General features: G+C 44.7%; 1 protein-coding gene across 1 annotated transcript in view; it reads left to right on the forward strand.

Moving 5' to 3' along the window:
* The window catches only part of HEG1 (heart development protein with EGF like domains 1), a gene marked incomplete at its 5' end in the record, with an annotated part of 92,464 nt that extends 75,895 nt beyond the window's left edge, over positions 1-16,569 (forward strand). The window contains 3 exons of the mRNA XM_006154592.2: positions 7,241-7,328; positions 11,285-11,459; positions 14,419-16,569. Of these exons, the coding sequence (XP_006154654.1) occupies positions 7,241-7,328; positions 11,285-11,459; positions 14,419-14,568 (413 nt within the window). The remainder of the gene's footprint in view (positions 1-7,240; positions 7,329-11,284; positions 11,460-14,418) is intronic.
* Between the last annotated feature and the right edge of the window lie 3,458 nt (positions 16,570-20,027).

Genomic DNA, 20,027 nt, shown 5'->3' on the forward strand with positions numbered 1-20,027 from the left:
ATGTTTTAAAATGTTTTAAAAATTATTTAAAACATTTCCCCTATCGCTTCCTTTGTGAAATCTCTTTTTTATATTCCCATTCTCTAAGCCATTTTTCTATTTTATTATTTTTGGCACTTTGTGACTATAGAATTCACATACCTTTTGTAGATTACTTTCTTCTTTTTATTTTAATTGCTAGAGTATGTGTGCACTCAGCAGAGAGACATAAAGAGGAAGAAAGCAACCCCCAAGAGGTGTGGTCACATTGTAGTCCTTCCTCCATTTCTCCATCCTGTTGGGATTTTGGGCATGCACGCATGTGGGCCTGGCATATTTCAGGCTGCTAGGCCAGGATTTAAATCACAGTTGCCATGTAGAGTCTGGTTTCCCTAACCACTAGGCTACAGGGCAGGTCCCTAGATTACTTTTTTTTAGGCAAAGACATTTTCATCCATCTCTCTTTCGTATTTACTGTATGTCTTTTCCATAAGTCATCCTTTCCATTCAAAGATTCTACAGCTCTTTAGCAGATACTTTTTCCATATCAGCCTCCTGGTATAGCCAACAAGGATTTAGTCTGTGTTCTCCATTTACAGTCCTCTTCCAGTGAGACAAGAATGTTCCACTTAAAGACCATTCTGCGCTATCTCCCCACCTCGACTCACAGTCCTAGGGCTGTCCTATGGCTTCCCACCTCAACTCACAGTCCTATAAAGCTGCTTTTAAAAAATAAATAAATAAAAAGAATTATGTTAATTTTATTCTTTGTAATTATTTTATTTTATTGAAGTTGACCAGAAAGCAAGCTGCCAGATCTGGTACTCATACCGCAGACAGCCATGTGGGAGTCCAGCCACCTTAACCACCATGCTACCTGCCGGCCCCTAAAGCTGCTTTTAATTATATTTGTATGGCTGTTGCTTTGGGCTAAAAGATCTGATCAGTGGAAATGCTCTATGTTGGCAGGAGTCACTCAGAATAGACATCCAGGGAGATGACACTAAACTATTAGGAGGAAGGGGGGGAATATAATTACCCAGAAGCCAGCTGGAAATCTCACTCATCTGAAAGCAGTCACTGTACTCAGTCTTCACTGGCCTCCCTTCATGTCAGAACAGAGGAGAAGCAGGGTTTGGGGAGAGGGAAGCTTGCTCCATTCTGATCATCTTACTAGGAAGGACTGTTTGTAAGACAGAAGGGACAGAAAACTCAAGAGAAAGTGACAGTCACGTGGAAAATTGTCACAGTGTAAGGCAGTGGGTACTGGGTATGTTTGCATGATAACCTGTAAACTTGAAAAAGGCAAATTTCAGAAATTGCCGTCAAAAATGCCTTGAACGGAGATGGATGGGAAGATTAAAAAGGCAAAATTCCAACCATACATTACTAAGAGCTCAGTGTGGGGGGAATGGAGAGAACTGCATGAATTCTAAAATAAAACCAATGTGGCTACCTAGAAAAGTCTCCAATGCATCTAGGAGTTTTAAAGGAGGACAGTGTGGTTAGCTAAGATTCTTCTGGAGAAATAAGCTAGCTTAAGCACCAAAGAGTGTTTACTGGAAAGATCCTGGCGTATGTCATAGAATCAGTACTGGCAGGAGTTATGGAATCATGGAGAACTTCAGCACCAGAGGCCAAAGGTCAGAGGCACGTGTTAGGTTCCCTGTTCTTTATCTGCTGTTGGCCGTGTGTTTGTACACAGGCTTCTTTTGTTCCCAGACAACATGATGGGAAGTAGAGTAGCCAAACAACTCTGAGTGTTCGTCACTGGGTTAGCCAGTTTTCAAAGAGAAGATTCTCTCTCCTGTGTTCCCAGTTTGAGATTCCTGGGAAGGAATCCTGATGGATCCAGTTTGGCTCATGTGTTTATTCCTGTCCAGTCAGTTGTGGCCAGAGGATGGTGCTACATTTACAAGCATGACCGTCCTCACTACGGATGGTGGGGAGTGAGCCATTCTGAGAAGAGGCTTGTGAACAGACGGTCCCGTGGATTCCCTCCAGATAAGCCTGTGCACAAGAACAATGTAGCCAGTAGGAAAGGCAAAGGCCCAGAATGGGTTGGTTTGGTGAGAAATGCTAGCAGTGACGGCAACAACGTCAGCCCGTGGAGAATAAGGGGGTGAGAGAGCCTTGCTCAAGAAAGCCTGAAATGCCAATAAATGCTAAAGAGAAAGTAGCAAGCCTTGCTCAAGAAAGCCTGAAATGCCAATAATGCTAAAGAGAATGCAGCACTGAGGATCCCAAGTTGTGTATTGTGCAGAACCTTTCAAACTCAAAAGATAAGACCGACAATTCTAGGACAACATTCACTGTCTTCTCTCATATTAATAAAGATTCAGAGCGCCTGTGAAACTAGTGAGCATTAAGGTTGGCAGTGATTCAAGGCCCATGTACTTCTACATCATGATAAATCTAAAACCAGTACCTGAGTTCAAACGGTCAGTTGTAGAATGATGAAAAAAAAAAAATCTGTGGGTGATTTTATAAATAAACTTATAAATTTCTGGTGACATGGCTGCCTAAGAACTCAAATGTGTTCTTAAAAAAAAAAAAGAAAAAGTGTATATATGGGCCTTTATAAATCACCTTATCAATTTCTGGTGACATGGCTGCCTAAGAACTCAAATGTGTTCTTAAAAAAAAAAAAAGAAAAAGTGTATATATGGGCCAGCAGGTGGCATAGTGGTTAAGGCACTGAACTCTCACATGGTCGACCATAGTTCAAGTGCTGGATATGATGGCTTGATAATCGCGCTGGGCACATGTGCCTGAAATCCCAGGAGGAGAATTGAGACAGGATTACGGTAAGGCCACACACACATACCCCCGAGGGGGTGATTTCTCATTTTCCCTCTCACTATCTCTCTCTGGCGGGTGCACTTGCCCTGTGACTAAACCCTTAAAATACATACACACACACACACACACACAATTTCTAGATATAGGGGAGGGCTGTGTGTGTGTGTGTGTGTGTGTGTGTGCATAAAAATGACTAAAATTTGGAAAATACAAAAAAGCACAAAGAAGAAACTGAGAGTTAGCCGTGATTGCCTGAGTCCATGCTGACTCCTGAGAGTGCTGTGGTGAGTTCCCCCCAGGCTCCCTCTCCCTGCTCCTAGTGAGGCATCTCGGGGCTCTGGGTGCAGTGTTCGTTCCTCTCCTGTGTGAGCTCCATCAGCACTACCCAGAGTCGGAAAGGCTTGCCGGCAGCATCACCAGCCCCTGGAAGCTTGCTAGGCATGTCCAGAACCACTGCCCAGACCTAGTGAAGCGAGTTTGGGTGTTGGGGACCAGGAATCTGTGCCATAACAAGGCTCCTTGGTGATTCAGAGGCACATGGGAGTTTGAGAAGTGCTAGTCTACACCAGTGCTGCCCAAAGTGTACTTGGTCATGTGAGCCACTACTAGACCGTGACAAGGTGACACAAAGACTGAGAGCCAGCCCTTAGGAATGTGTGTGTGTCTGTGTGCACACACACATATATTTTATTTTGCCAAAGGGTGTGTGCACTCCCCAGACAGGAATAGGGGAGAGAGCACCCCCTGTGTGGGGTGGTCATGCCATAATTCCTTCTCTATTTCTCTGCCTTGTCAGGAATTGGGGCATGCACGCCTATGTGCTTGGCATGGTTTTTTTTGTTTTGTTTTGTTTTGTTTTGTTTTGGAGAGATTTTCACTGTAGGGCGCGTGCGCTCGCCAGACAGACAGAGAGAGACATAGAGACAGAAAGCGAGAAATCACCCCCCAGGGGGGATGGTCACGCCGCAATCCCTTCTCCTCCATTCTCCTCTCGGGATCTTGGGCACGCACGCACACGTGCCCGGCGTGAATTTTAAGCCACCGGGTCCGGGACACAAACCGCGGTCGACTACGTGGGAGTCCAGCGACATAGCCATTACGCTAACTGCTGGTTCCCGGCATGCTTTTCAAGCCTCTGGGGCTGGCCAGGGGATCCAGCTGCAAAGCCAGCCAGTAAGATCCAACTCCCTTAACCACTTAGCTGACTCAGAAATGTTTATCTTAATCCAACATTGTGGTGACATCCAAGCATGGAGGCCTTTAAAAAAATTAGTTCGAGGGACCAGCAGGTGGTGTGGTGGTTAAGGTGTTGGACTCCCTTAAAATCAACCATGGTTGGAGTTTCGGACCCAGCAGCTTGAAAGTCACACTGGGCACACGTGCATATGTGCCCAAATTTTCAAGAAGAGACGGAATTGTGGCATGGCCATCTCCCCTGGGGTACTTTCTCGCTTTCCTGCTCACTGTCTCTGCTTGCTCTGGAGACACCCTCTGGCAAAAACTTTTAAAAAATTAATTCGATAGTATTTTTCAAATGCATCAGTCTGTAATTGACCCCTTTAAAAAAAAAGAGAGAGAAGGGGAAATTCATGGTAGTTGGTGCATGAGGGAAAAGATGGTAGCAAATGAGACTGCTTTCTTTATTTGAAAAGAATATCCAAGGCCCAGCCAGCCGGCGGCATGATGGTGGTGAAGGTGCTAGATTCCCACATGCCTGACTGCAGCCTGACTGCAGTTTGAGTCCCAGACCTGGCAGCTTGAAACTCACACCAGGTGTATGCACATGCATGTCCAAAATCCCAAAAGGAGAATGGAGGAGAAGGTACTGTAGCGTGGGCATCCCCCCTGGGGGAGGTGATTTCTCACTTTCCCCCTCTATCTCTGTCTCTCTTTAGCAAGCACACATGCCCTGTAGAAAAAAAAAAAAAAAAAAAAAAAACTTTTAAAAAAGAAAGAAAAAAACATTAATAAACAAAAAGTGGTCCTTGGGACCAGCAGATGGCATAATGATTACGCCACCGGATTCCCACATAGTCAACCATGGTTCCAGTCTTGGACTCAGTGGCTTAAAACTCACGCTGGGCACATGTGCATGCATGCCCAAAATCCCAAGAGGTGAATGGAGGAGAAGGGATTGTGGCGTGGCCATGCCTCTGGGGATGATTTCTTGCTTTCTGTCTACCTTTCTCTGTCTCTCTGGTGAGCGCATATACTCTATAGCAAAAACCTCTCTTAAGAAGGAAAAACACTAATCCTTGACCACAGGTAGTTTGAGAAGCATTAGTCTAAACCATCTGTGTCTCTTTTTAGACAAAACTTCTTTTCTCAAAGAGGAACCTGCTACAACGGCAGCCACTTGCAATAGCTAGTGCTTGTTTTGCTAGAAGAGAGAAAATTTAATTTAGCATGGAGGGATATGCATGAGCTAGATTTTGGTCTTTAAGAACAAAGGGAGCCACTGAAGGATTTTTTTAAGCAAGGAAATGGCGTGACCAAACTTGTTTTCTGTAGGGAGTGGACAAGACTAGGTATAGGACAGTAAGCTGGGAGGCATTTGCAGGCTTCCAGACAAAGATCATGGTAGCTTAGGGGCAGCGTTGGTGGAGATGAAGAAAAGTGGGGAAATTCAAGAGATTGGTCTTCATTTTTGTTGAAAGAGAAACTTCTGAAGGCAGACATATGTCAGGAGGTGAGGGAGAGAATGAGTTTATACTATGGTTTGGCTTTATGTCCTGTATATGTTAATACTTAGATTTTTTCATAATAATCTGGCTTGTGTGGTATTTAGTTATTTAAATAAAAGGACAGGTTCAGCCACAGTGGCTCATGCTGCTAAAACACTGTTACTTGGAGACCGAGGCCACGTGGAAGTCCAGTTCGGTTCTAGCCCAGCCTAAACAGGCTGGGTGTGGTGGCAACTTGTGTTCCTAGTGAACTGGGAGGCTGAGGCAGGAAGACCCGACATGACAAGACCCTGTCAAAAATAAATCTCCTACACATATATATTAAATATAAAGGCATACAAAAATCTCTCAAACACACACACACACACACACAGACACACGAATAAATAAACTTTAAAAAATTAAAATAACTGAAAGGATAGGTAACTGATTGCAAAGCTTGTATTTGCTCACAGTCTGCTCACTGCCTGTCTTCACTCAGCCAGCACCCAGTAATCCAGGAGCTTGGCAGTAAGGGGGCGGGAGGGTGAACTCTGTGCCTTCTCCCTCTTACCATGAACCCCTAAACAGCATGCTTCCAATCTTAATTTACTGAAGGAAACCTGGCTACTGGCCCTTCATCCCGGATTTTTACAGCCTGAGAACACAATTTTAATTATATTTTCATAACAAAAATATCAATCTGAATATTTAGGAGTTTATTGAAAATGAGTTTGCCAGAACTACACAAGTGTAAAACAAATTAATTAAAATGTTTAATACTGTTTATTATGTGTGAATGTGCTTACTTATATCACAGCTCATTTCTGATATTAAATTAATGTAAGGAAGAGCCTACTTAGTTCCTAGCATGGTTCATGCGGGATTCTTGGGCTCTGGACTTAATTGACCAGTGATGTTTCTTATAAAATTGGCGAGTCTAACCTCAGATTTCCTCCTTTTTATTTTATTGAGTAAGAATCTAAAACTGGATGAGGAATTTTTTTTTTTTTTGAGAGAGATTTTTGCTATATGGTGCATATGCTTGCCAGAGAGTTAGAGAGACAGAGACAGAAAGTAAGAAATCACCCCCCAGGTGGGATGGCCACACCACAGTCCCTTCTCCTCTGTTCTCCTCGTGGGATTTTGGTCACGTACTCATATGTTCTCTGCATGAATTTAAGCCACTGGGTCTAGGACTTGAATTGTGGTCGACTACATGGGAATACAGCGATGTAATTACACCATCTGCTGGTCCCAAGTCAGGAATTTTTATACCTATGTATCACCATCAGTTCCAAAAAATAACATCAAAGGTCAAGAAAAGATTCTGTATTTTCTTCATTTATTTTTTTAGAAGCCAGATCTACTGAGTCATAATTTGCACATGAGAGAAGGCATCCATTTTAAGTGAGACAAGCAGTAGGAAGGACAGAATCTAAGATTATAGAAGAGCTATTAAAATGGAAATGAAATACATTTTTGAAAAACTCTTGTGACTTTATTTTTCACTTTTTTTTTTTATCATGGATTGGTGAAAATGTGATCCAGGGCTTAGTCCATCTGCAGGTAGAATTTAGGCTCCACCCTTATAGAAGTGGCTGTAAAGGGAACTGGTCTCAATACAGAGGAAATGTAGAGGCAGCCAATAAGGATCCCCTCCCAGCCAGAGACCAGGAAGTGGGAGATAAGGTCTCCAGCAGAGACAGGTGTGGCTGTGGAGTTGGGAGGGGTGACATCCCTCGTCCCTCATGACCACCTGTCAACCCACTTTGTTGTCTGTTTCTCACATTTAGCCTATCAGCTCATCACTGTGGTAATTGCAGCAGCAGGAGGTGGGCTTCTGCTCATCCTCGGCATTGCACTGATTGTTACCTGTTGCAGGTAAGTAATGAGAGTTCCAATTCTGACCCTGTTTCTTTCCCTGTGTACTCTTAAAAAAATACTTTATAATATTAAATTATAATGTGTCAATAAGCCATTATGGAAATAAAAGGGAGAAAAGGAATTCCTTGATAGTTGGTGCCCATGGGGTAAGGGGAGGGAAGTGTAGTCAATTCACCCTCCGTATCTGTAAGTTCTGGATCCACAGATTCAACCAAGAACAGGAAAATGTTACCTTGTTATGACATGTCCTTTGTAGTTATATCTGTACTGAACACATATAGACTTTTTCACTTGTTATTATTCCATAAATAATTCAGTATAACAACTATTTTCATAGCTATTACATTATATTAATTATTGTAAGTAATCTAGAGATGATTTAAAGTATAGGGGAGGATGTGCCTTAATTATATGCAAATACCAGGCCATTTTGCATAAGGACTTGAGCATCTGCAGATTTTGACATGCAAAGTGGTCTGAAACCCATCTGGTTACTAAGGACAATTGTAAATGGAATTTTATTTTCTTTATTAAAGAAAAACCCAAAAACAGAAGTAGCAAAAGAAAAAAAAAGATAAATTGGGCTTTATCAAATTTTAAAATGTTTATATTCCAAAGAATACTATCAAGAAAGTGAAGGGACCAGTAGTCAGCGTAATGGCTATGTCACTGAACTCCCATGTAGTCGACTGCGGTTCGAGTCCCAGACTCAGTGGCTTAAACTTACACTGGATGCGTGTGCCCAAGATCCCCAGAGGAAAATGAAGGAGAAGGGATTGCGGTGTGGCCATCCCCCCTGGGGAGTGATTTCTCGCTTTCTACCTCTCTGTCTCTCTTTGTCTTTCTGGCACATGCGCCTTATAGCAAAAAAACAAACAAACAACAAAACCCCCCCCCCCCAGAAAAAAGAAAGTGAAAAGACAGACCACAGAATGAGAGAAAATATTTACAAATCATGTCTAATAAGGGACTTGTGCATAGAATATAGGAAAAAAAAAAACATGCTTAGAACTCAATAATAAAGAGGTAACCCAAATTTAAAATGTGCAAAAGACTTCAACAGACACTTCTCCAAAGAAGATACACAATTGCCTAGTAAGCACATGAAAAGACACTACACTTTAGTCATCAGGAAAATGCAAATGAAAACCACTTCATATGCAAATCATACCACTTCATACTCCCTAGGATGGCTACTAAGAAATATAAAAACAGGGACCAGTAGCTGACTTAATGGGTATGTCGCTGGACTCCCACGTAGTCAACTGCGATTCGCGTCCTGGACCTGGTGGCTTGAACTCAAGCTGGGCGCGTGTGCGTGCGTGCCCAAGATCCCGAGAGGAGAATGGAGTAGAAGGGATTGTGGCGTGGCCATCCCCCCTGGGGGGTGATTTCTCGCTTTCTGTCTCTTTGTCTCTCTCTGTCTGTCTGGTGAGCGCATGCACCCTATAGCAAAAACCTCTCCAAAAAAAAAGAAATATAAAAGCAAAACAAAAAACAAGCAAACAAACAAAAAACAGAAAATAACAAGTGTTGGTGAGGATATAGAAAAATCAAAACTCTAACACATTACTCGTGGACATATAAAATAGTGTAGCCACTTCAAAAAGTCTGAAAATATGTGAGAGTCAACCAGAAAATATACCACTAACTCCAAACAGATATATATCTAAACACTCTTACGAGTACTTTAGATTCCAGCGAATAACATGCTTAAAACTGAAACTTCTCACAATTATTGTTGTGCTCTTTAGTCGTTACTAAATTATGAATAAATCATTATTGAAAATTTTAAGAAAGTCTGAAAGTTAAAAATGCACACTTATCATCTGACCCAGCACTTTTACTCTCTAAGCTACATACCTAGGGAAAATGAAAACATTTCCATAAAAAAAGCTTGCACATGAACATTCATGGCAATTGACCCATAATAGCCGAAGGTGAAAACAGTCCCAGTGTCTTATCAACTAATGAATGGACAAACTGTGATATATCCATATATCCATATAATGGAATGGTATTCAGCCATAAAAAGGAATGAAGTACTGACACACGCTGTAACCTGATGAACCTTGAAACTATTATGCTCAATGGAAGAAAGCAGACACAAAAGACCACCTCGTGTGTGATGTCATTATATGAATTGTCAAAACTAGCAAATCTAATAGAGACAGAAGGTAGACTAGTGGTTGCCTAGGGTTGGGCTAGTGGAGTAGGGAAAAGGGGGGAAATTGAGGAGTGATGAGTAGGGCCATGAGGTTTCTTTCTTGGGTGCTAAAACTGTTCTTGTGTTGATTGTGGTGGTGGTTGAACAATTCCAAATACGCTAACCATCATTAAATGGGAGAACTGTATGGTCTGTGAATTCTCTCTCAGTAAAGCTATAGATACATAGACACAAAGAAAGAAACCAAGAACGGTGATAGGGTTACTGAGGTTGCAGTGCAGTGTGAGATGAGTGGTGAACCTTGTTCTAGGCTCGCCGAGGCAGTGGGATTGGCTTTCTATTGGAAGAGGACAAGCTAGAACTGATCTTATAATTACTGAGATAAGAGAAAATGACACCCTTTGATTGAGATGATAATAAATTTATTAGGTCATGGGGCAAAGTCATGATGTACTTTTCTATGTAAAAATGCTCTATGACTTTCCTGATGACCCAGTAGATAAACTTAGATGATATAAATAGCAAGACTTAATGACATAAATACCTAGACATAATGGAGGGCACCTACCAAAACAGGTCATTGTCTTGTCTGCAATTGACATGAAGGACGTTTGGAGGTATTCTCTATCTCCAATAAGGCCACAGAGAGGCCATTCAAGAATGCGGCCCTTACTGTATAGCCTTTGCCTGTCATTTACCAGATTGTCAGGGCTAAGCCATGTGAGTGGAAACAGACTTCTGTAGATGAGACGAGGAGCAGTTGTCTAGGGGGACAAAACTCCAGCACTCAAGGCAATGTAAGCCTCACACTTGCTGCGTGTTCTGTACTATGTGGTGTTCCCGTTCAGGGAAGTGCCCGTGAGTGTTGGTGACTGAGGAGGAGTGACAGTTATGAATGAGTAAGTCATTGTTTGAGACCAGACACCCCACCCAGGAGGGCAGGTCTGTTCGGAATTTACACGAAGGGCCAGTGCCTAAGCTGCATGCTGGACATTTGGTTTTATAACCTTGAGTGAGTCAGTGTGTGTCTTCCCAAGGCAAATATAATTTAAAATTTCAGACCTTAGTCCCATTAGGTAAGTAAGAAACACATATCCCAACAATATCCAGTCAGTGCGATCTCATAACAGCGTTTCTCTGGCCTGCTGGAACGAGAATATTCAGTGTGTTCTTTCACAAATAAACCATCTTGTTTTTGTGATTTGTGAAATAGCTTTGGATCGCCGACTTGAGGTGGGAGGCCTGGGTTTTAGTCCCAGCTTTGCTAGTAGCTGGGATAAGGCAGGACTCTTTGCTGAGTCAGCATTGCCTTCTTGATTCAGTAACCCTGGGTGAGACTAGACTCTTCCCCCATGAAGTCTGACGCGCAGGTAGGCTGGGGGCCTCAGGACCAGGTTCTAAGGGCCCTCTACTGGCATCCTATGAATTTTTGACTTTGGTTTCCCTGGCCACACTGAAGACATAGTGATCTCTGTTAAGAGTAAGTCCACTCCATTGCAACTGTCTTTGTCCTCTGCCTCTAATAACCTGGCTCCTTTGGATTGTAATATATTTTGCAGCTTTTTTGCACAAATAGAAAATAATAATAATACTAATTATACTTCTTAGAGGACAGCTGCCAAGAAACATAATGGCAGCTTCAGTCTAATTAAACTATAAAATACTAGTCGTTGCTTTGACAGATACCATTTCTTTTTAATTTTCTTTTATGATTATTACTATTTACACAGATACCATTTTTTTACAGAACTTATTCACTAACTTTTCATATATTTTTACCTCACAGAAAAAATAAAAATGACATAAGCAAACTTATCTTCAAAAGTGGAGATTTCCAAATGTCCCCTTATGCCGAGTACCCCAAGAACCCTCGTTCACAAGAATGGGGCCGAGAAGCTATTGAAATGCACGAGAATGGAAGTACCAAAAACCTTCTCCAGATGACGGATGTGTATTACTCGGTGTGTATTCCCGTGCCAGGGCAGCCCCTGGGCTCCCTTTCCTCTGAGAAGTAAAGGAACTCTGTTTTAGTGTACAGTAACGAAGGCATTACCGCTAGTAGAAGGGTTAAAGAGAATGGTGACATTCAGATTCAGTTTACTTACAGCCTATTTACACCGTACTGGTATTTCCATAAAGCGCATTACTATAGTGGAGTTGTAACAATAATGCCTATTGTTTCCAAGCTTACTTCTAAGTTACAGGAATGGAAACTGAAACATTGAGAAAGAATTGAGTGATATTTAGTCCTTGACCTTTTCATTTGTAATCTGGTGTCTGCCATGTGATTAGGTAGTTAAACCAAAAGGATTGAACACCAGTCAGTGGCGTGGTGGTTAAGGCAGTTGGATCACACATGGCTGACTGCACAGTTCAAGCCCCAGACTTGGCAGCTGGAAAAACACACCGGGCACATGTGCATGTGTGTCTGAAATTCCAAAAAGAAGGAAAAATAGAGGAGAAGGGATTTTGTGTGACTATTCCCCATGGGGCAGGGAGTACTTTCTGTTTTTTTTTTTTTTTTTTTTTAGTTTTTTTTTTTTTTTTTTTTTTTAGGACGCAAACTGCAGTCGACCATGTAGGAGTTCAGTGTCTTAACCACTACACCACCTGCTGGCCCGCTCCATGTGTTTTTAAAGCCACAGGTCCATGACTGGATCTGTGGTCTGCCCTGTGGCAGTCCAGCACCTTAACCACCATGTCACCTGCTGGTTCTGGGAGTACTTTCTTACCTTTCCCCTCTTTCTCTCTCTCTGTCTCTGGTGAGCATACACACCCGGCGACAAAATTTGAAATAATAACAAAGAGAGGATTGGCAAAAGGTGTAAAGAGAACAGGTCAATGTCATCATCAACAAGCACTTCTCAAAGGCTTAAAGGTGATACACTTAGTAAGTCTTTAACAACTGCCTAAGTCCAGCCCTTGGCTGCATCATTTGGTAAGGTAGGCAACTACCTTGAAGCCTATTTTTTTTCTGTCCCACATTGAACTTAACCCATGTCATATTCCTACACACTGCCCATTTCATTCCACGTAATACTGTGTCAGCCATAAAACAAACACGAGCACAGGTAGCTGAGCCGGAAACGAAACAGATGTTAGTCTGCTTCTCATGCCACGTGGAGCCATTCAGGGTATGGTAATAAACATGAAACCTTGCCCCGTGGGGACTTAATGGCACTAGATAGTCATGTTAACAGGAGTCATAATCTCTCTGGTTGCTATGGGAATTGACCATGAATGTTCAGACTGGATAGGAGAGTTTGTTCATGCTATGGAACTGTTTGCTCCCTTGGACTCTGAAAAACTTGAACTTGGAGGAAAAACAAGAACAAGGGGCAAGGGACCAGCAGTTGGTATAATGGCTATGTTGTTAGACTCCCATGTAGTCGACCACAGTTTGAGTCCTGGACCCAGTGGCTTAAACTCACGCCAGGCACATGTGCATGCGTGCCCAAGATCCTGAGAGGAGAATGGAGAAGAAGAGATTGCGGCGTGGCCATCCCCCCTGGGGGGTGATTTCTCGCTTTCTGTCTCTATGTCTCTCTCTTTCTGGCGAGCGCACACGCCTTATAGCAAAAACCTCTCAAAAAAAAAAAAGAAAAGAAAGAAAAAAGAATAAGGGGCAAGAAACGCAGACACAAATGTACTTCTCGTTAAAGTATTTTCACCGATATGTCTCATAGAGTTTTGCTTTTTCCTCTGTTTCTCAGCCAAGCCCTGTTCCCTTAATGAAACCATACAAAGCAGGCCTTGTACCCAGGTGAGGGATGTACACGTACGCCATCCTTTGCCAGGGACTCCTGAGCCCCAGCATGATACTGCAATAACAAGCAACAATAGCAACTAACAGGACCCAACTTCCCTGCATGTTTCCATGGTGTTAGGTGAAGAGTTGCCTAGATAGATACAGTCACAAACGTGAAGGGACCCCATCTTTGTCTCAGAAACAGCAGGCGGAGCATGTAGCAGCAGAGCCCGAGCTTACAGCATGCAGCTGTTCCTCACAGTGGGCTCAGGTGTGGCTTGGGTGCGTCCCACACTGGGCTCTTGCAGGAGCTATGTATGTTCTCTGCAGCAGCTAGTGTTTTATTCCTGCCAAGCACACGCACACACAAACTACTCCTTCTACTATGGGAGGCTCCTCAAAATAGCCCTGTTAGTCCTAGGAAGTTTTGATTTTGTCTGTTTGCCAGAGGGCATGTTCGCTCACCAGGGGGGTGAGGAGGAGAAAAAGCACCCCCTTGGAGTGTAGTCCTACTCCATTTCACCACACTGTCAGGATTTGAGGCGTGCATGCACATGCGCCCTGCATGTTTCTCTATCTAGTGGGGCCAGGGCTGGAACTGCAAGGTCGGTCCCCAGGGAGCTTGTATCGCAGGGCAGATAAGCAGTTCATGACCATGAAACTGGTATTTGGTCAGAGACACCTGAGAATCGCTGTTGTCACCTTGTTTGCAGTCCCAGCTTGCCTCCAATGAAGAGCTCATCTGACCTTGCAAAGGTCAGCCCCCCCTTCATGTCCATTGCCTTTTGTGCAGTTTCAAGGATGCTAGCTTCTGCTAAATGCCACAGAGGATTTAAAGCCAGTTTTGCTCCACAGAGAAAAATACTTTTAAAAAAATCATGATTCAGTAGAAGCACACCATACAAGATAAATCCAGGCTTTTTTCTACATTGGGCTGCCCTTGGTGTTTTCTTGGTTTTTGGGGTTTTTTTTAATCTTCTTTTTAAATAGGAGCAGACTCATTCTAGGCTTCATAAAGAGACCTGTGAGGGTCCTGAGTTCTGTGTCAGACCTTGCCATGCTATTTATAGCTGCTTCCATCTTACATTTATTAAAATGTAGCATTCCTTTTTGTTAATATTTAAACTCAAGAAGGATAAATTGACCTTTGTTCTTTTGTCTTTGACAACCAGCCCACAGGTGTAAGGAATCCTGAACTTGAACGAAACGGACTCTACCCAGCGTACACAGGGTTGCCGGGATCGCGTCATTCCTGTATTTTCCCTGGACAGTACAACCCATCTTTCATCAGTGATGAGAGCCGGAGAAGAGACTACTTTTAAGTCCAGGAAAGAGGGGCCTGCTGCTCTGAGCCAGTTAGCCAGGGCCTCTGTGGCTCAGAGGACTGCACCAGGAGGGAGCTTCACACACTGTCTGCTCCCAGGACTCGAGGGAGCCCCGCTTGGGAGGCAGGCAGTAAGGAGGACCGCGTGAGGGAGTAACCACATTAGAGGGTCAGGTAGATGTGGAACTGCAGGCTGCTCAGTGGGCACCTTTGTTGTCACGGTGAGCGTGAATGGGGGCCAGCACCATAAGAGCTCTCGGAGTGATCCCAGCGGGGCAAGGCACTGGAGAAGCTGTCCGCCAGGGCAGACCGCGAGGCATCCTCACAAGGACTCCGTGTCCTTTAGTTTGCACTTTAGTAAATTGGGTAGGGAGGTTTCCTTTTGGATTTGTTTCAAGACTTTCCAGAAAGAAGACTTCCTTCCTGAGCCACGTCCATGGACCGCAATTTGATGATTAACTTCCAGCAAAATATGGCTCATCCTTTCCCGCCCGGTGCCTGTGTGCTAGATAACAGATGATGGTGAACATACCACTGAGGTCTGAAAATGCTGCAGCTGAACACAGCCTATCAGTCTGTTTCTAGGCCATCCTATGCTACACTTTCCAAGCCAACCCCCAAAGTGAGGAATTGAAATTCGTGAGACAGCACACAACTCCGATTTGTTTTTTTCAAGGTGACACATTCAGTTAAAATGTTTATCTCCCTTGGCAATTAAATCTCACTTCTTCAGACAAGTCTGAATCAAGGCAACACAACTTGCGTTTGGTTTTACTTAGAGACATCCAGCCGCCCCGCAGTGAGGCGCACTGCAGGCAGGGGGCGCCTTTCCTTCACGAGGCCACTGCTTGTAGCCTAGTCACCCATGGTGAGGCCAGAGGCTGCTATGTATGGAGCAGAAATGGAAAGTCGGATGCAGGGTGGATCTGAGTCGGCATTTCGCCACTAGTGGAAAAGCGGTTTGTTGTGGTCCGTGCAGCCGAGTGTGGTTAGAGGAGTGGGCGGAACAGGCAGGTTCCATTTCCTGCACCACTGGCACTTTGTAAAGCCTGGTGGAGCCCTGAGGCAGAGCAGGGAGCGGGGATGGAGCCACAGGTGAGCCGGCTTCCCTGCCAGCGCAGCCTCCCTGTACCTGTGATCGTGTCTGTAAGCACAACCACTCGAAGCTCTTTTCTCATTGAATCCTGTCGTCCAGTCGTTTGTGTATCTATGCTGCTGTGTCGTGCCCTCCAGAAACACGGTTGTAACGCAAGTTGGCGGTGGAGAACTGAGGACTTCTGGCCAGTGAGGGCTCAGAGTTGGTCTTCGGGAAGGACGTTCTCACGTCGTTCTTATTTTGCCTGTGCGGTGGGCCTGTGAGGAGGAAGGCCTGTCGGCGCTCAGCGTCTTTAATGTCTACCTGTGGAACTGTGTCCATTCCTCTGCCTGTGGCACCTTCTGCTTTTGGAAGCAGTGAAGCGAATGCAGAGTGAGCAGCTGCCCTTGCCCTGAAGCAGGGAGCCCAGAGGCACACACGTTTCTGGAATGGTGCAGCTCGTGGGGGCAAAGCCGCCTTGGCACGGTTGTTTCTTCAGGGTTCTCTGAGCACTTCAGAACTTACGTGACCTGTGTGCATATGTAAGCCTCCCCCTAGCCGGGCTGAGAGGGAGCTCCTGTGTCCCATGGCCTCCTTTGCGCGCCGTCGACCCTGCCCTGCTGGAGCAGGGCCACCAATCAGTGCACGCCATTTTGGTAGTTAAATAGCACTCATTGCATGAGATAAATACAAAAAGAATTCTGTTTCTTGCCTGTGGATGCTAAGTTAAAATTTCAGAGCCTCATCTTTTGGAAGTCTTGGGTCTCATGTATCTCTCTGTGGCACCAAGCGGCCCTTTGTGCCTCGCAGTCTCCCTTGCCACCGGAGAGTGAGCACCGAGCTCCTGCACTCAGTCCCCTGAGCCGCTAGACTTGGATCCCTTAGGAGACGCCTAGCTTCGGCCCCTTGTGCACAGCCCTCCTCGTCCTCAGGACCTGTGGCCCTGCAGAGCCATGGAGGGAGCTGTCCCCAGGCGTATGTGTGTGCTGCCTGCAGCTGACATCACAGCTGACAGATCAGCTCCTGTATCAGGGCCAGGAGCTTTAAGTCCAGAAAATGAAGTGTTCTGTCCCAAAAGCATTCTTGGGAAGAATCCCAAAGTTCAGAAAAGAGTGAGTTCCAAAAATGCTTTCCTGCTGGTGGGTTTTGTCCATATGGAGTGGATTAAGAGTGGTTTACTTTGTCGTTGTTTTCTTTTTTCTGTGGAAAAAAGGAGGGGCCGGGGAGAGAGAGAGACACCCTGCAAGGCTGAGTATCTACAGTTTTCTGGAGGCTTGTGAGGGTGGCTGGAGAAAGCGTCTCCAGCGTGTGAAGTTCTGAGACGGCCTAAAAAGAGCATGCCTGGTGCCCAGTGCTGTCTGCCCACCCTGCCTGAGGAAGGGAGAGGCCCGTCCCGCTCCGTGGGCTTGGTACCTCCAGAAGGATCCTGCATAGGCCGAGGAGAAACAGCTGGTGGGGTGGCAGCAGCCCATGGACTGAAGACCAGGCCTGGACACGTACCTGCCATAATCTCAGCTCAGACACATGTGCTGAGCAGTTGGGCCTGAGCCTGGCATATGCCACTTACATGCCCAGAAATGCCATGGTCCCACCTTGGAATTCCATACCTGGGGGAAGGTCCAAGGAAGACCAGTGTGACACGGCTGCCCATGAGATGCATCCATGTCTGTGGAAAAGCCAGGCCACGTGGAACCCATGTGTCCATAGCATCCTGGGCCATCTTGCACTCAGGGCAGCAAGGTGCTTCCCAGCATCTGCGGTTTCGTTCAAGCTCCAGGGGGGTCTTATTTCCATGGTCTCTTCATTTTCACCCCTTCAGCCAGCCCAGCACCCAAGTCTGTTTCTTTAGGAGGATACACACACCTCTCAAGTGCCTACCTTGGCCAGGCTCCCAGCACAGCTCCCCAGCACCCTCGTGAGACGTACACTATAGACCCCTTCAAAGAAGACAACTACTTGCCAGGTAGAGACAAGATTCAAACTTCGGTCTGCCTGAGTCACCCTGTTGCTCTTTCCCCTCTGTTTTCCTGCCTCGTCATCCTGGCAGATGCCTCCCCAACCCATATACTTTAAATGTCAGGGGCCAGCAGGGGGAGTGATGGTTGGGGCACTGGACTCCCACATGGCCGACTGTGGTTCGGGTCCTGGACCTGGCAGCTTTCTCTCTCTCTCTCTTTCTCTCTTTCTGTCCCTCTCTCCCTCCCTTTTTCTCTCCCTCTCTCCCTCTCTCCCTCTCTCTCTCTCTCTCTTTCTCTCTCTCTTGTCAAAATGAAGAATAATGATAAATAAAATAAATTTTTTTTAATGTCAAAGAGGGCAAGGGAGAATGGGCTTAAAAAACAAAAAATTTTAAAAACCCTTATTGTAAAACAGTATCCAAACTAATAACATGAAGTGCAAACACTGAGGAATTAACTGCCCCTTGAAAACGCCCTTTCCGTGGATTTTGCATGTATTTCCTAGGTGCTCGTGGTCAGCGTTGAGGAAACAGGCTGGCTTGTGCTCAGTGAGAAGCACATTGGAAGGTGGCTTTGGCTGTAGGCGTGTCGAGTGATGACCTGGACTTTTGACAAGCAGGGCCAGGCTTATTCATCCATCTGCAGGCTGCCTTGCCTCGCTGGAAGGCCAGGCCTCCCACATATGGAAAACATACTTTCGCAAACCATTCTGAGAGTTGGAAACATAGCTGGATGTCTTAAATGCTGACAGATCTTCCTCCTCTGAGGGGAAGTTTATTTTCAGAAGCCACTAAGTCATTTAGAGCCAGAATTACTGAATAGGTGGTGCAGTTAGGCTGGCTGATTCTATTGGAGGTCAAAAACTAAGAGGTGACTATTGAGTTCTTGGAAAGGCAGCTCTGAAAGTCGGCCCAAGGGAGAGGGCAGCATCTCTGGGATGTGATGCCGGACACCCAAGAACAGCATTGGACAACGTCTGTTCAGGTGTGGACGATCCCAGAGCGGCACATTAGGGTCGCACCTCCCAGGTGCCTGCATTAAGCCATCTTGCTTACTGGTGACACGCCCACTGCCCTGTGGCTGTGTTCCACTTTGCCTGAAGCACTAGCCTGTTCAGTTCAGTTGCCCTTTGGCTAAGCTCAAGCGAACACACCGACACCAGGGTTCTAAAATATGATGATTTTGAGACTTGAAGCACTTGTTTGGGGAGAGAGAGAATGCAAAATTCCGTATTTTGTATTTTATTTAAAACTACCCTTAATATCAGAGATGTTTTTCCTATCTGAATGCTTTCGTGGGGATGAGAAGAGACATTTCCCTTTCTTGACAAAACATCATTCTGAGGTGTGTGCATATAGAAACAAGAAATGGTTTTGTAGTGTTTGCCCTTGGTTACGAGTTCTTTCCCTGCATCCCCAGAGAAGGAAGCTGGTGGAAGTAGTGGCAACACTAACAAATTGAATGCCGATTCATTTGTTGTACTGAAGTATGTTCAGTAGTGTCACATGCCAGCAGATCTGGTGTAAGCTGCTCACAGAAAAGCCTGTGAGGACAAAGGGGGACCAGTTAGGTCTAAAGAAAAAAAAAACAAAACAGGTCCTAGAATTGCTCTGTCTCCTGGCCATTTCAAAGAAGACATTTCACATAATTTGCATATTAGGTTCTGGTTTTATCTCTTTTTTGGAGGGGGAGGTTGCCAAATGAGCTTTGAGATAGAGTTCTTGGGTAAGAAGAATGGAACAGGACAGGGATGGGATGGAACCAGCCTGCCTGGGAAACTGATCCAGTTAGGTCTAAAGTCTGTATTATCTTGGCCTGTTCTAGAAGGAAATGGTTGTTCTCATGTGAGTCTCGTGAATGTTCGTGTTGCTGGGTTTATGGTTAAGTGAAGCATGTCGCTGGAATAACCGTGAGCTTTCACAGTGTCCTGGATTTCTCCTTGTAAACTTTTAAACCTTACCCCCTGGTTGATTGTGTTAAATCCATTAAGAGAATGTTATTTAAAGTTGTATTATAATTGCAACCTCCACTAATTATTCAGTGCTGTAGCAGCGAAGTATTATTTGTAAGAATTCGGTTATTTTTATACTTATATCCACTATAAGCCTGGCGTTCTAGTCAGTGACATGATGCAATAAAATTAATATCATTTTCATTGTTTCTTTTTCTCTTAATAATAAGCAAATCGGACAGCGTGCAATGGGATATGAGGTCATTGCGTAAACATTAGGACTGGACAGTGAACTACATGCTAGATGTGGGGACCAAGTCCTTTCGGTTCCTTGAGCGCCCAGCAGCACGGAAATAGACTTTTGATGATGGATGAGTGGATACATGAATGAATGGACCAACAGACTGACAGATGGGCAGATAGACATAAATAGTAAAAATCCTAACTCAGAACACCTGCTTTTGCTTCCTTTT

Source organism: Tupaia chinensis, unplaced genomic scaffold (genome assembly GCF_000334495.1).
Source record: "Tupaia chinensis unplaced genomic scaffold, TupChi_1.0 Scaffold000415_1, whole genome shotgun sequence".
NCBI classification, from domain to species: Eukaryota; Metazoa; Chordata; class Mammalia; order Scandentia; family Tupaiidae; genus Tupaia; species Tupaia belangeri.